At 37.6% G+C, this 16,698-nt stretch overlaps 1 protein-coding gene across 5 annotated transcripts in view; it reads left to right on the top strand.

Annotated features, from left to right (window-relative positions):
* stxbp5b (syntaxin binding protein 5b (tomosyn)) overlaps window positions 1-16,698 on the top strand; it is a 57,492-nt gene that overhangs the window by 21,140 nt on the left and 19,654 nt on the right. For all 5 annotated transcript variants that reach the window (XM_051645823.1, XM_051645821.1, XM_051645820.1 and 2 more), the window contains exons 3-15: window positions 625-706; window positions 801-901; window positions 1,676-1,810; window positions 3,315-3,378; window positions 3,491-3,574; window positions 5,474-5,597; window positions 5,926-6,004; window positions 6,294-6,448; window positions 11,012-11,084; window positions 11,169-11,316; window positions 11,542-11,609; window positions 11,811-11,851; window positions 15,288-15,508. In XM_051645823.1, coding sequence (XP_051501783.1) covers window positions 625-706; window positions 801-901; window positions 1,676-1,810; window positions 3,315-3,378; window positions 3,491-3,574; window positions 5,474-5,597; window positions 5,926-6,004; window positions 6,294-6,448; window positions 11,012-11,084; window positions 11,169-11,316; window positions 11,542-11,609; window positions 11,811-11,851; window positions 15,288-15,508 — 1,375 coding nt within the window. The remainder of the gene's footprint in view (window positions 1-624; window positions 707-800; window positions 902-1,675; window positions 1,811-3,314; window positions 3,379-3,490; window positions 3,575-5,473; window positions 5,598-5,925; window positions 6,005-6,293; window positions 6,449-11,011; window positions 11,085-11,168; window positions 11,317-11,541; window positions 11,610-11,810; window positions 11,852-15,287; window positions 15,509-16,698) is intronic.

Here is a 16,698-nt window from a genome sequence, read left to right as displayed (position 1 = left end):
GCCACAGGTGTGGGAAATTAACCTTTAATTGCCATTTAAACCTGTGTGTGTCACCTTGTGTGTCTGTAACAAGGCCAAACATTCAAGGGTATGTAAACTTTTGATCAGGGCCATTTGGGTGATTTCTGTTATCATTATGATTTAAAAAGGAGCCAGACAACTATGTGATAATAAATGGCTTCATATGATCACTATCCTTAAATAAAATATCCTTTTTTGCATGATCAGTCATATTTTCAAAATCAATGCCAAAATTTCACAATTCCTGCCAGGGTATGCAAAATTTTGAGCACAACTGTGTGTGTGTGTGTATATATTATTGTTGCTGCACTCTAATCAGTCTTGGATAGTATTGTTCTGATGCAATTGAAACATTGTAATGCAGCACTTTTTGTTCTACTGTCTCCTTAAGATGAATCGCTTATGTTGTATTCTTCCTCTTTTTGTAAGTTGCTTTGGATAAAATCATCTGCCAAATGAATAAATGTAAATGTAACTACCCATGTATAGAAGATATTATGTTGTTTTTGCATTTGTTATTATAGTCGTATTCTGCAGTTAGTGCATTTGCCAGGTAATCTGAGGTGTTGAGGGATGTTTATATCTTAACTGAGCTGCACACAGATTCGGCCGAGCAGGAGTGGAGTGTTACTGCCAGCATGAGAGCGCATCGGCTGTCATCCAGCTGCAGTTCCTCGTCAATGAGGTGAGTTCTTCCCTAACATGTGCACAGTTCATTTTGATGTAAATAAGTCCTCTAGTTTCAGTCCTTCACCGTTTCTTTTGCGTTTTCTCTACAGGGGGCGCTGGTTAGCGCTTTGGCCGATGACAGTATTCATTTATGGAATCTGCGGCAAAAACTTCCAGCCATCCTCCATTCTCTTAAATTTAACCGTGAGAGGTAAGCATTCTGCATACACCTTTATAAGTGGTGTTTAGAAAGGCAAACCCTTAACCTGAGGTATTAAATTTCAGAGTGTAACTTGTCCCACACCATTGGTGCTTCACACATGAATAATACCTCAAATCATGTGGCTTGTTAAGGAGCAGTGTTTTGTAGTTATAAATTACCTTTTTTTTAAGAGATCAGACTAACCAAAAAAAAAAAACGGCCAGAAAAAGTTTTTTATCTAGCGGCAGCAATGTTATAGAGACCACCCAGCAACCACTTAGAACACCCTAAATGCCCTAGAATTGTGGTGGGAATCATGCATATTGGGGTTTCTACATTTTCTTCAGAAAATGTAATTACCTTATTTATAAATGACTATTAGGTGAACTTGCAAGCTTTCATCTGTTTAAAAAGTAGTGCCTATTTGAGTCTCTATATGTTTGCTGTTAGTCAACGCACAACAACCCAGAATAAACGTGTTGCAATTACTGTTTGTTCCAACACTAGAGGACAGGGCAGTGTTCTCGAAGGTGTCCTCAGATGACATGAAAGGTGTCTCTTTCAGAAGACACTCGTTGGCAGTAACACACAGTCATCCACAATAACATCAGTTGATTTATTAACTATGACTCATTCTTTTTACCAGTTTTCTTTGCGCTGCGATTGCCATTTTATCCGTAATGCATCATGAAGCACAAATCAGTTAAATGCTCCCCATCAAATGAGAGAATCAATGAATATTTCACTTTGATTAAGGTCAATTCTCTCCTTGTGTTTTGGCAGGATCACATTTTGCCATTTGCCATTTCAGAGTAAATGGTTGTACGTGGGTACAGAAAGAGGCAACATTCACATTGTCAACGTGGAGTCCTTCACTCTCTCAGGCTATGTCATCATGTGGAACAAAGCCATTGAACTGTGAGTGTCTGATTCTTCCTGTCTAGACACGGTAAACTCGGTTCTCTTCATGGGACTGCAGTAAAAGTAAATATCGCAACTGCTTGCTGCTGATAAAATGCATACTTCTTTTTATTTAGACGAAATCCAGGAAGTGGCAAAATTTCTCAATTTATAGCACCAATGAATGACATTTTAAAAAGGTGTCAGAACATTTTCTCACTTTGAAGAGTCAGAGAAGAATGCAAGAATAGTATATATTGTAACAAGAAGAGTGCTCTGTGTTTAACATTGTTTGTTGTGGAAGAATAAATCATCTACATGTCAAAATGTTTACAAGGGAAAAAAGAAAGCACATAAAGGTGAATCTCACATAAATTTGACCTACATATGTTATAATAAAAAATTGAACCACATATATTTTGTACTGTATAAAAAATTTGATTATAAAATTTCATGTAAAATTTCAAACAGAGACTGCTGTGAACATTTCGATTCAATGACTCAGACGAATAATCGAAACGGTACATTGAAAAGGATAGTGTGCAAGAACTAAATTGATGAAATTAATCAAACTTCCCAACTCCTTTCAACATTTTTGCTACTGTATAAATTAGGGATGCACGAAACCATTTTTTTCTTTTCTGATTCTGATACCTGAAATCTCAGTATCGGCCTATCCCGATCCGATATCAGTATCGTTTTTTTCTTTATCAGTTTAAATTATCTATACATCACTGTGTGGAACTGATTGGGGGTACTCTTTTATATGTAAAGAAACAAACATCTAACTACACATTATTTCATTCTAAAATAGAGAAAACAAAAAATTATAACAAAATAGAAAAACTTTATTTTTAACTTTTCAATCACACAGTTATTTTTTGGAACTTAAATATAATTGTAATTGAATAATAAAATAATAATAATAATAATAATACATTAATAATTTTATTATACAATAGTAATGTATTTTAATTGTAATTTCTTAACTTTTAACCCTGGGGCTTTTATTTTGACAGAACACTCCAGGAAGACTTTAGAGTGTCTGTGTGTGGGCTATTTCACAGTAGTTTAATATGCTTGTCATTCACAATCTGGTGAACAATGAACTGAACTTTCGAGCATCTAAATCAAAGATGTAGTTCGTGTGAAGCGCTCACAGCAGCGCATTTTATTAATTAAAGGCAGCCTTTAAGATTACACAAAGCTATTGTATGTCTTCAAGAGACTTAAGATAAAATGCACAAGTCATGTGGACTACTTTAAAGGTGCTTTTATGGTTCTTTCTTTTTATGCCATTTTTGGACCTTGACAGTAACGACCATAATTAACACACCGTATCGGATTTGGATCGGGCTCGTCGGACCGATACCCGATCTGGCTAAAATCATCGGTATCAGAGCCGATACCGATCCAGGGACACTATTAGAATATTTTTGTCCTAGTGCTCCTATAATCACAAAACCGATTTCTTTCAGATCTTACATTTTTCCGCTCACCAGCTGTCACTTCTCACCAACAGTTCCTCAAAGACGCACCCTGGGCCTGTGGTTCACATCAGTGATAACCCCATGGACGAAGGAAAAGTATGAAACCTTGCACAGTAACTTTTTTCCTTTGCCACCAATATACAGTATACTTGCACAAAACAGTTTGCAGTTTGCACCATTTCAGGAAAGTCATGTTTCTGTTTTGCAGCTTTTAATTGGTTTTGAGTGTGGCATAGTTGTGCTGTGGGACTTGAAATCAAAGAAGGCTGACTACCGGTACAACTACGACGAGGTGAGACATTGTTAGTGTGGAATTTGGACTGATTATGTTGGAATGTACTGCAGCCGGACTTATTGCCCCCGTGCATCCTACCTACCATTGTTAAATATCTGAGGGAGAACTTTGGGCATTGTGCAAAACAGTCGTATGCAGTGATGTTCCTGGAAGGCAGCAAGGAAGAGGAGTGGGACTAAGAAATTTTAATTTGTTATGATAGTTCACTTGGTAGGGGAATTGTAAGGAATTTAACGATTCTGGTTCCGATTCCTCTTAACGATTCCGGTTCCTTAATGGTTCCAGTAATGATGTTTTTAGTACTACCCAGTAACCGCTCCATCTGATTTTTGAGACACTAAAAATAGCCAGCTTATAAAGCCCAAAGTATACTTCGGTTTTGACGCGAACGCTCACCTTTCAAAGTATACTCCATTTACTGTGTGCGCATAAACAGGCGGTTGGCGCATGCGCGCCACGACTGCTTTGAGATACTGAACTATTTCTCTTCAGGAGTTTAGACCCATAAAGATGTCTTTATAGTCCTTCAGGCTTGACTTATTCAAATGCAGGTATCTCCTAACAGCCTCACACACGTGCCCTTGACTTGCACATTTTATATTGTTGTTTCTACTTGCATCTCGTTTTGTTGAACATCGATAACATCTAGCGCTTCTTCGTGACGGCAACAGCTCAATGGTGAGTGTTGCCACCTAATGGACCAACTTATTAGTGCAAATAATTCCTTGCACATGCACATTCTGTGCGTTCAGAGCACACGCGGTTGGAAAAAAACGGCCCACATGCATTCAGTGCTTAAATATTTGGGCTTAAGAGTAATTTGTTCGGGAACTTCTCTACAGTGGTCACGCTGCACGTTTTTTGATTCACTAAAAATAACTGCCTCAGTCATTTGTTCGGGAATCAGACTATACTGGATGCATTTTGCGTTTTACGCTATAGATTCAGAAGAGAGTTAGCGCTGCTGCTGAAATGTGCTGCAGGAAACACGAGTAATTTAGTACGGCATTCCATCTGCATTGGCGGAAAATTGCACGTGCGGAAACCGTTAACGGAACTGAAAATAATACGGCTCCGGTATATTTTTAAAAAATGTAACCAGTTCTGAGTGGTGGTGGCGTAGTGGACTAAAGCGCTGAACTGGGAAGCAAAAAGGTTGTTGGTTCAATCCCCACAGCCACCACCATTGTTTACCACCATACAGGGGGATTGTCCCTGTAATAAGGGCACTGAAAGTCGCTTTGGATAAAAGCGTCTGCCAAATGCATAAATGTAAATGTAAATGAACACGAACCTGTTCTCAGTTCCCAACTTTATAGTTCAGCAGATATTTGCCCCTTCTCAATCGAAATCGTGCTGGTTCTTATACTATATTAAAAGCCAGTTCTTGGGGGATCTCCGAATAGGGCTGGGAACCGAGAACCGGTTCTTTTTCAGAAGTGGTTCCATTTTGAAAGAAATACCAGAACTGTATGATTTTCATGACGTTCAGTTCCGTTAACATTCTCGAACGAGCGTCTTTCTGCCAATGCGCACAAAACGCGATCTAGTTTTATTTTGCGTCAGTCTGGCTAGACTGAGTTGTTGTTGTAAAACGTTTTGCCGTGAAGACATTGTCCTGCTCCCTGACCTCTGATGTTAGCGATTCCTGGTTCAAGACCGGCAGGTTTAAGGGACCGATGCAGAGCCAGTTTATCTTGCCCACCGTTTCTATGGTGGAAATACACGGAACGGCCCCAAATTCCTGGACCGTGTCAGAAGAAAAGGGGTAACCAACGCCCTTGTCAAAGAACTTGAGAGTAAAAGGGCTGGACTTCTGGACTGATTTTTGCTGTCACAAGTGTGCCTAACATGGTTTGTCTGTGTTTGATTACTCATCCTTTGTTTTGGCTGTAGGCAATCCACTCTGTGGCTTGGCATCATGAGGGGAAACAGTTTGTGTGCAGTCATTCAGATGGCACACTTACCACATGGAATGTACGTGTCCCTGCCAAACCTGCACAGATCATTACACCACACGGTAAGCTTCTGCAAAAGTTGAAGGTTGAGGGCTTCAAGGAGCACAGATTAAATATCAAAGGACTTTAAAGGGCTAGTTTGCTCAGAAATGAAACTTCTGTCATCAGTTATTCAGCCTTATTGGCTCCAAGCCCGTCCAAATTAACAATATAAATTGCAACAGTCAACATTTACAACTTACTGTGATCAATTCCAATTATTGACTGCCATGATTCTAAAGGTAGTTGCATGATAATACCATGATACAGGAAATAGAAAAGTATATAGATTTTATGTATGCACAGCATATATGATGCACACCTTGTTTAACATTTAATGTTCACTCCCAGGTAAACAGCCAAAAGACGGAAAGAAGCCTGAGCCCTGCAAACCCATCTTGAAAGTGGAATACAAAACAACCAGAGCAGGGTAAGGCTCAGTATGGAGGCTGATCAATGTTTTGCATTCAGAAAGCAACCCAAGCATGTTGCATTTGTTTGAAACTCGTACAACGTTGTGTTGCGAGACACTCGTGCAGTTACGTCTGCTTTAAGGCTTTTTTTCTAATATGGAAATATAAGCCTTGTTTTGTGTTTAGTGTAATCATTCTCTACATTCTTGAATGCAGCACTGATGTTAACTAGCTTTGTTCAGCTTCTGGCTTGGCTTCCTTCTGCATCATGGAAAATTTGAGATTTTATTCATTTGTTTTGTTTAGGGACCCTTTCATGATACTGTCTGGAGGTTTGTCATATGATACAGTGGGTAGGCGAGCCTGTCTGACTGTGATGCATGGGAAAAGCACTGCGGTGTTGGAGATGGACTACCCCATAGTGGATTTCCTTACGCTGTGTGAAACCCCGTATCCAAATGGCAAGTCACTGCCCCGCCTTCAGCTGGATTTTGCTTATCACTTTTCAGCTAAACATTTAACAATGCTTTTGATAGTGGCAGCTTCCACAAATGAGAGTGAGAATTCAATTGAAACTTTGAAGTAACTTTAAAGTTACTTTAAAGTTTCTTCAGTAATTGAAGATCTTTTATTCATGTTTCTTATAGTTTAATCTTGACAAAACAAAGCTAGAGAACAGAAATACTGTTGCATATGATTTCACATGTTTTAGAGTTGAGGGCTGGGCAATATAGCTAAAACAAATTGCAATTTCAACAGTTCTCAATTTTCCTTTGACAAAATGGGAGATACAGTACTGTATATCCCAATATTCATGTATTTATTTTTTTTTAATCAGAGGAACAGGATCATTTTGGCCATTGTTGCCAAATATATTCAAAATGTTTAATGCAAAAATAGGTATGGGGCATATACCGAATTTTTTATATCTCAAATCCAAATAAATGATGAACTGTGTAGAGGCACAATTCAATATTTCGAAATCTGCGGGATTGTTTTCTGTCCATGTGTTTATAAATGAAATGACTCGTCAAACATCAAAATCTATCTTTGGCTTTTTTATACACTATTTACAGGGTTCGCACCAGGGGCCTCATGTATAAAACTCACAAAAGTTAGATTTGCGTACGCACAAAAAAATGCAGATTTATAAAGCCGTACATACACCAGAACCTGCGCATAGTTCCCTTAATAAATCCCAGCTAGCAGAAGATTGTGCGTACATGCACGTGATTGATTCCCCACCCCGTCTCCTCCCAAAAGTAACCATATATGGAGTGTACAACTCCTGTTTTTACTATGCATATCCTCATCTGCATACAATTACCATATGCATTTCACCATCCAGACACGTGATTACTGCGGTTAACGGTACTAGAAACTGTATTATAAGATATAAGACTGTAAATGTCACATGTGCCAAAGGTTAGATACTGCACCATGAAGATATGAACTTGTTTTCAAAGAATATATCTTGAATATCCCTTGGCAGAATGTTTTTATCTTTGCAGACTTAAATCTAACTTAAGCAATTTTGCTTCTCAGAAAACCTTTTAAATCGTTTGAAGGGTGTTTTTATTGAGAAGGTAAATATTTAGTACTGGAAACAAAGCAAAAATTATTAAAATTGTTTGTGCAGCATTGTCTGATATCATCGGATTACTAAGATTTTATATTTGACTGGTATTTTATATTAAAAAAAACAGCTGAACGGCAAATGTACTTTTCATAATGTTTTTATTAGACTAGAACGGGGGTTTCATTGCGATGAGGGTCGGGATGAAGTGGAGCAGGCAGCACATTTGATGTGTATGTCTCTCCAATGGTCCGTTCGACTACTGAATGTGTCTTATAGCTACTGTCGGTTTTACCGAGCCATTTCACGTCAGTCAGAGTAAAGTGCGCATCGCATTATGGATCATCTTTATTCAAATGCTGTACTTATCTCAGTACATGATTGTAATAGACAGAAAATATCTCAAACTAAGAAATCTTCTCTGTCATTTTCAGTTACTGTATGTTCCTTCTCTATGATGACACGGGAAATTCTCCAAACGCAGCGCATCCCAAAACCATATTTCCCTTTTACAGCTTATATTTGAATGCCTTTTCAATTAGTTGCATAAACATAATATAGCTTACTATTGGATTAATAACGATTACTGCTGTTTCAAGTGCTTAACTACATGCTTTTTTATTCTAAATGTGAATTAAATGAAAATCAAGCGTTTATAATCAGTCTGTTCAGTTCATTATTTGTCCAGCTGGAGTTGCCAATTCACACACACCAGTAAAAGAATGCGTACGCACAGTCAAGAGTGTCTGGATGGTGCGCACATATTTACAGCAAGTTTATTTTTTATAAATCTTCGTGGGAAATTGCTTATGCACATTTCAGTGCCTGTTTTGTGTGTTTGCAACATTTATACATCAGGCTTCAGGTCCTTAAAGTGCTTTAATGTAGCTTTTGGTAATTTAAGTGCTAAAAATACCTTGAAAACCGCCTTGTTTTGTGCTTAAAGGTGCTTGAAATTTAAATGGAACATTTCTTCCGTGTAATGTGTGTCCATCAAAGATGAGATCTACACACTCCACTCTAATTCTCTGACTCTCAATATACTTTGTTTTATACAGTCAGTTTTTATTGATCAAAAAGTAAAAAAAGAAACATTCATTTTAATCACACACGGATGCGGTAAAGAAACCATGCTGCGATTCTCTCATTAAAGTGCGTTGAACCGAAACACTGCACTGCCATTCTTAAAGAGACAGTACCATTTTAGCACTGGTTATACAACTGAATGTGAATACTTGTAAATTGCAGACAGTATTTCAAACAGTCAGTTCATATCATTATTATATATGAAATTTAATTATATAATAATAATAGATAGAATGTATAATTAAAAAAAATTTGAAAAGTTAAAATGTGTTTATAACAATAATACATTTAAAAAAAATATATACACTTTAATGTGGTCACGTGTAATATATATATATATATATATATATATATATATATATATATATATATATATATATATATATATATATATATATATATAGAATAGAATAGAAGAGAAGAACAGGGAGCCCTGCAACAGATGTCATGGCCCCCACTGAATATTGAGTCAGTCTGAGATTACATTAAGAGACAGAAGAACTGTGGTGAATTCTCCAAGAAGCTTGAAACATCCTATCTGCCAACAACCAAGAAAAACTGTGTCCAGGTGTACCTAGGAGAATTGGGGCTGTTTCACCAAAGATGGTCACACCAAATATTGATTTAGCTTTTTTATGTTTACTGGACTTTGTATGACATTAATTGATAAATGAAAACTATTTATGTCATTATTTTTGAAGACATCCTCACTATGCAACATTTGTCACAAGTGCCTAAAACTTTTGCACAGTACTGTATAAACAGTATATATACAGAATATATAGTAGCATATTTTTAAGATTTAAATTTACTTTAATTTCATGACAAGTTTCAACTAAACTACATTAATCAATGTTTACGTTTTATTCATTTAATTATTTCGACTCCATTTAAATTAACAGAATTTTGTTATGAAATTGATATACGTAAATCTTAAAAAATAGGCTTAAACATTATTTTTGAGTGTGTATTATAATATTATTATGACTTTGACCTTTTAAAAAAAGGAATGGCCTGAAGTGAAGAAATTACCTCCCCCACAAACCGAAACAACCCAGTTACACCGGAGATAAATGTTTTGACAACACTGCGCTCCCTGGCCACAGGCAAAATGCAACTGAGTAGCGTGGATGAATTTGGAATTTCTCAGTCAGTTATCAGCAAAATAATCCATTAAACTATAAATGCCATTTCCAGACCACACATCGCCCGTCAGTTCATATGTTTCCCTTTGAATGCGCGCTCGCTGCGTAGAAGTCGGCTGTCATGGTCATCGCTGGGCTATCTGGTGTAGTTGATAAAGAAGATGGGACACACCTCATATAATTGTACCAACACAGGATGAAGACGTGTTCCTCAACCGAAAAAACACTTTCAAACGTGACTCGTGCATCCTAATGAAGTGGTACTTGAATATTTTCTTTCTTAGATTTGTGTATACATACAAACACGTTATTATTTTAAACCTTTCCATTAGAATAATATAATAATAATATAATATAATATTTTATAATTCTAGCAGAAAAATCTCTTGCTCATGGGAAAGGCGGGAACCGGATTAACAATCATGAAGACTTTAAGCACAACATAAAACTGATGCGCGCACACACACACACACACACACACACACACACACACAGCTTCGTGCATCTCTCTCTCTCTCTCTCTCTCTCTCTCTTTCTCTCTCTCTCGAACTGGCGTCTCTGGTAAATGATGCCTCTCCCAGCTGATTGGGATCATTCGGCGCCATGCGTCCATCCTTATGGCCTGGCCACACCCTCCTCCTCATCACAATAATATAATATAATGTAATGTAATATAATATAGGCTTACTTCACGCTGTCTGTTGAATGATTAATGAATTTGCTGACAAAGAGCGGTTCCCTGTTTACCAGTTACTGTGGGCAATTTAAGAAAGTGCGCTCATAGAATGTGACATCATCCATAGGAACGAGGTCAACTCTGCTTTTACTCTTGCCTGAATATTTGCCTCTGTTCCTTAGTAAAACTAGCTCTTATCAGTTTGGTGAATACATTTTAAGGAAAAAAGTCTTACCTTGAAACTCTTTGGAGAACTCCTAAGACAAAACTCTTTGTGAATACAGGCCCAGAGTTTTATATTCTGATTCAGTTAACTGGTGTGTGTGAAACAGCCTTTAGAAAGCTTAACTGGACAAATAAAAAGTGCATTAAAATTGCAATATTCATGGTGTTACTTTTGAATTGCCAACAAAATCATTACAAATATATTGCACAGTAAATATTCAATGTATGCCCAAGCCCTATTTTCACTCAAGCATGTTGTGAAAACACCCTGTTTAAGTGTGTAAAGTAATGGTACTTTCTTTCTGTATTACCACAGATTTCCAGGAGCCTTATTCTGTTGTTGTCCTGTTGGAGAAGGATTTAGTTGTTATTGACCTTGCACAAATTGGGTTAGTTACTGTCCAAAATAACGCACACCAGACTTTACACTCTTCTTTCACGCACAGTTGTTTTATCAGTGTCTCTCCAAACAGGTATCCGATCTTTGAGAATCCCTATCCTCTGTCCATTCACGAGTCTCCGGTGACCTGCTGTGAATATTTTGCAGACTGTCCAGCTGAAGTGATTCCTGCACTTTACTCTGTGGGCTCCAGACAGAAAAGACAGGGCTTCAGCAAGAAGGTAACGTTCCGCACTCTCTGCAGTATAAAGGTGGAATCTGTCAATTCTGTGCCAGATGAAATCGTCTTGGACGTTTACTGACACCTATCAGTGGTGATGAAGCATCATACAGCCTTAAAAAGATTTGTGATATAACCAAATGTAGTTCTATTTTCTTTTCATTTGTCATATGGTAGTAGGAAGTCGCTTGCGTGTGTAATGATTTTCAAATCCGTGTTTATGCAGGAATGGCCTATCAGTGGAGGTAACTGGGGTCAGGGAACACTAAGTTTCACAGAAATCATCATCACTGGGTAAGTGATCTTTCGCGCACGCACACACACACACACACACACACACACTCTCTGCTGGAGCAAAGCCTTTTCACATTTAATAATTGGATTAGAGAGAGAAACCCAATACAGTTTTATCCATGCTGGAAGGGAAGTGTTTTTCTGTGTTGATCCTGCATTTCAGAACTTCTTTATTTGCTTGTTTTCTTCCTAAAACAACAGACACGCTGATGGATCAATCAAGTTTTGGGATGCCTCGGCATGTGAGTTTCATATGTATTCATTCACAATCTAAACCTAAAATCCCTCTTTATATTTGGTGTTTTTAACTACTATGTACTAACATATTAAAATGCATATAATACATAATACAATAATAATTGTTAAATGTTGTTCTGCAAAATCCTTACAAGATTCACATTTGCTGCTACTGAGGTTGAATTATGGGTAGGGTTAGGGTTTAGGATAAGGGTTGGGTTAGGGTTAGGTTCAGGGTTTGGGGTAAGGTTAACAGTGTAACTACTAGAGGTCGACCGATAGTGAATTTTGCCGATAACGATAACTAAGTTGGTGGCTGATAATCGATTAATTGGCCGAAATCAATCTATAAAATATTTTTTATTGGGCACAGACATTGAGGTTGCAAAATGAATAAAATCCCAAAAGCAGTTTATTGTGCAACCAAAATCCCAATGATAACCAGAGAAATGAAGATTTGGTGCATAACGTGGGACTTTTTACTTTGAACAAGCCCGAAATACAATGGGGACTCTTATTTTGAAATTAAAGTGATTTGGCTCTGTTACAATGCTCTATATGTAAGTATTTATTAAATGAAGCTATTTGTAGCTTATAGATTCACCAGATGAAGAGTTTTATATGTATATATTTCACCAGATTAGGTTTATTGATAAGGAATGAAGACAAAATATCATCAACTTTAGTCATATATATTTTTCCGATAACCACTAGTTCCAAAAAACAACTATTGGTACTAATTTATCCAGTAAAACCGATATATCGGTCTACCTCTAGTAACTACAGATGTAATTAATAATAATAATAATAATACACTTTATTTATAATGCACTTCTCATACCCAAAGCACTACAATACAGTACAGATGCATATTAAAAGGTTAATGAAAAAAGTCAAATAAAACTCAAACATAATTAAATGCAGATACTTTAAATGTACATAATACATAATAGGTACAGTTGAAGTCAGAAGTTTACATACACTTAGGTTGAAGTAATTAAAACTCATTTTGTAACCACTCCACAGATTTAATATTAGCAAACTATAGTGTTGGGAAGTCGTTTAGGACATCTACTTTGTGCATGAAATGAGTAATTTTTCCAACAATTGTTTACAGACAGATTGTTTCACTTTTAATTGACTATATCACAATTCCAGTGGGTCAGAAGTTTACATACACTAAGTTAACTGTGCCTTTAAGCAGCTTGGAAAATTCCAGAAAATGATGTCAAGACTAGTTAGCCAATTAGCTTCTGATAGGAGGTGTACTGAATTGGAGATGTACCTGTGGATGTATTTTAAGGCCTACCTTCAAACTCAGTGCCTCTTTGCTTGACATCATGGGAAGATCACAAGAAATCAGCCAAGATCTCAGAAAATAGACTCTGGACCTCCGCAAGTCTGGTTCATCCTTGGGAGCAATTTTCAAACGCCTGAAGGTACCATGTTCATCTGTACAAACAATAGTACGCAAGTATAAATACCGTGGGACCACGCAGCCATCATACCACTCAGGAAGGAGACGCATTCTGTCTCCTAGAGATGAATGTAGTTTGGAGCAAAAAGTACAAATGAATCCAGAACAACAGCAAAGGACCTTGTGAAGATGCTGGAGGAAACAGGTAGAAAAGTATCTATATCCACAGTAAAACAAGTCCTATATCAACGTAACCTAAAAGCTGCTCGGCAAGAAAGAAGCCACTGCTCCAAAACCGCCATAAAAAAGACAGACTGCAGTTTGCAAGTGCACAAGGGGACAAAGATCTTACTTTTTGGAGAAATGTCCTCTGGTCGTATGAAGCAAAAATGTAACTGTTTGGCCATAAAGACCATCGTTATGTTTGGAGGAAAAAGGGTGACGCTTGAAAGCCAAAGAACACCATCCAACCTTGAAGCATGGGGGTGGCAGCATCATGTTGTGGGGGTGCTTTGCTGCAGGAGGGACTGGTACACTTCACAAAATAGATGTCATCATGAGGAAGGAAAATTATGTGGATATTGAAAGCAACATCACAAGACATCAACCAAGAAGTTAAAGCTCGGTTGCAAATGGGTCTTCCAAATGGACAATGACCCCAAGCATACCTCCAAAGAGGACAACAAAGTCAAGGTATTGGAGTGGCCATCACAAAGCCCTGACCTCAAGCCAAGAGAAAATTTGTGGGCAGAACTGAAAAAGCATGTGCGAGCAAGGAGGCCTACAAACCTGACTCAGTTACACCAGTTCTGTCTGGAGGAATGGGTCAAAATTCCTGAAACTTATTGTGAGAAGCTTGTGGAAGGCTACCAAAAATGTTTGACCCAAGTTAAACAATTTAAAGGCAATGCTACCAAATACTAACAAAGTGTATGTAGACTTCTGACCCACTGGGAATGTGATGAAAGAAATAAAAGTTGAAATAAATCATTCTCTCTACTATTATTCTGACATTTCACATTCTTAAAATAAAGTAGTGATCCTAACTGACCTAAGACAGGGAATGTTTTCTAATGATTAAATGTCAGGAATTGTGAAAAACTGAGTTTAAATGTATTTGGCTAAGATGCATGTAAACTTCTGACTTCAACTGTATATTGTATCAAATGCTTACGAACATAGTAGTTAAAGACACCTAATATAAAGTATGTCCAATATTAATAATCAGGCCAACGTGGATTTTGCAGCTGCAAAAGTCCACAGAAAGCTCTGCAGACATTCGCAGAATTACAATTGCTGTCTTTCACAGAGTTCTACACACCCTCTCCCCTTGCTTATTTGTTAATTCAACATTTTGGCTACTTTTTTTTTTTTTTTGGGGGGGGGTTTCCCCTTTTTCTCCCAATTTGGAATGCCCTCTAAGTCCTGGTGGTCGCATAGTGATTCGCCTCAGTCTGGGTGGCAGAGGATGAATCCCAGTTGCCTCCGCGTCTGAGACAGTCAACCCGTGCATCTTATCACGTGGCTTGTTGAGCGCGTTGCCACGGATTCACGCCACCTACCGCGGCATCCGCGCTCAATTCACCATGCGCCCCACCGAGAACAAACCACATTATGGCGACCACGAGGAGGTTACCCCATGTGACTCTACCCTCCCTAGCAACCGGGCCAATTTGGTTGCTAAGGAGATGGCTGGAGTCACTCAGCACGCCCTGGGATTCGAACTAGCGGGGTGGTAGCCAGCGTCTTTTACCACTGAGCTACCCAGGCCCCCCCACATTTTGGCTACTTTGATTATTCTTGCAGCTATTAATAAGAGTGGCGTACTCTCAGCACAATTTAACACTTTTTAACATGTTTTAATCCATTCTGAATATTTGTACTTAAATTCAGAGCACAAAATACAAAAAAAGTCCACAGATTCTGTCTCGGTCTGCTAATAAATAATTTTGTGGGATAATTAATAATAGAACTAGAAAAACTAAATTGCAAATGGATTGAATCGGTTCTGTTTTGTTGTTTAGTAATGCTGCAGGTGCTGTATAAACTGAAAACAGCGAAGGTGTTTGAGAAGCCTCGCTGTAAAGAGGAGAAATCCAGCACTGATATTGTAGATGAAGATCCGTTTGCCATCCAGATCCTGTCCTGGTGTCCAGAGAGCCGTGTGCTGTGTGTGGCTGGAGTATCAGCTCATGTCATCGTGTACAGGTTCAGCAAACAGGAAGTCACCACTGAAGTGGTTCAGGTATGACATATTCTAATACAGGATCTATATTAGTGGTGGACCGATATGGGTTTTTCAGTGGCCGATACCAATATCTATAGAGCAGGATGGCCGATGGCTGATATACATAATGCAATTTAACAACAGCAAATCAGATGTACATAAAATTTCTATACTAAAACAATATTTACCCATATTTGTATTGACGTGAAAAGAGAAAATCCTTGAAAATAGAAATGATTGACTTATCTATTGACAAAACTATTGGTAGTTTTTGGAACTGACAAAAAAGAAAGTTAACACTTTTGTTAATCGGCCAAGCAACAAAGGTAATCGGCCGATGCCTATAATCTCAAAATGGATAAATATCGGCCGATTAATCAGCCAGGCCGATATATAGTGTATCACTAAGCAATATAAAACCTACATCTATAACCCTCATGTATAACCTTATTATCAAATGCATGGGCTTTTGGGCTCAGTGATGTATTGCATATTCACAATAGTTTTGATGATTAATATAAAATGTAGCAACATTATGAATATTTTTATGCAGATAAATATTGCAGTTTTTTTTTTTTTTTACTACTGTATGTATTGTATGACTGTGTATATATTTGTGCATGTAAATTAAGATGATTAAATATCATTTTTTACTTTAGTAAATTTATTGAAACATTTTCAATCTTTTTACTGTCAGTTCTCACATTAAACATTTTGAGTCTAATTGTCAACAATAGACCTTATTCATGCTAGCACCATCTTTGATTTTTAATGGGAATGACAATGAGGCTGTGAGGGATGGACTTACAGTCTCTTCAATGGCACGAACGGTATAAAACTGTATAAAGCTCCTAGATCACATCTGATTTTCCACAACTCGTGTTGTCTGGAGTTCTTTGTCTATGCTGAATGTTCTTGGACAGATATTTGATCAATGTTTTGTCTGCGGAACGATCCAAAAACACTTTAAACTGCAGTACAGCCCACTGAAGAGACTGTAAGTCCATCCCTCACAGCCTCGTTGTCATTCCCATTAAAAATCAAAGATGGCGCTAGCGTGAATAAGGTCTATGGCTATTAATGGTTCTGACGATAAAAAAAAAATCACCACTTTTAAAGGAATATTCCAGGTTCAGTACAAGTTGAGCTCAATCGACAGCATTTATGGCAATATGTTGATTGCCACAAAAATTTATTTTGACTTGTCC

The sequence above is a fragment of the Myxocyprinus asiaticus genome, chromosome 20 (genome assembly GCF_019703515.2).
Source record: "Myxocyprinus asiaticus isolate MX2 ecotype Aquarium Trade chromosome 20, UBuf_Myxa_2, whole genome shotgun sequence".
Lineage (NCBI taxonomy): Eukaryota > Metazoa > Chordata > Actinopteri > Cypriniformes > Catostomidae > Myxocyprinus > Myxocyprinus asiaticus.
This window is presented reverse-complemented; position numbering and strand designations above follow the sequence as displayed.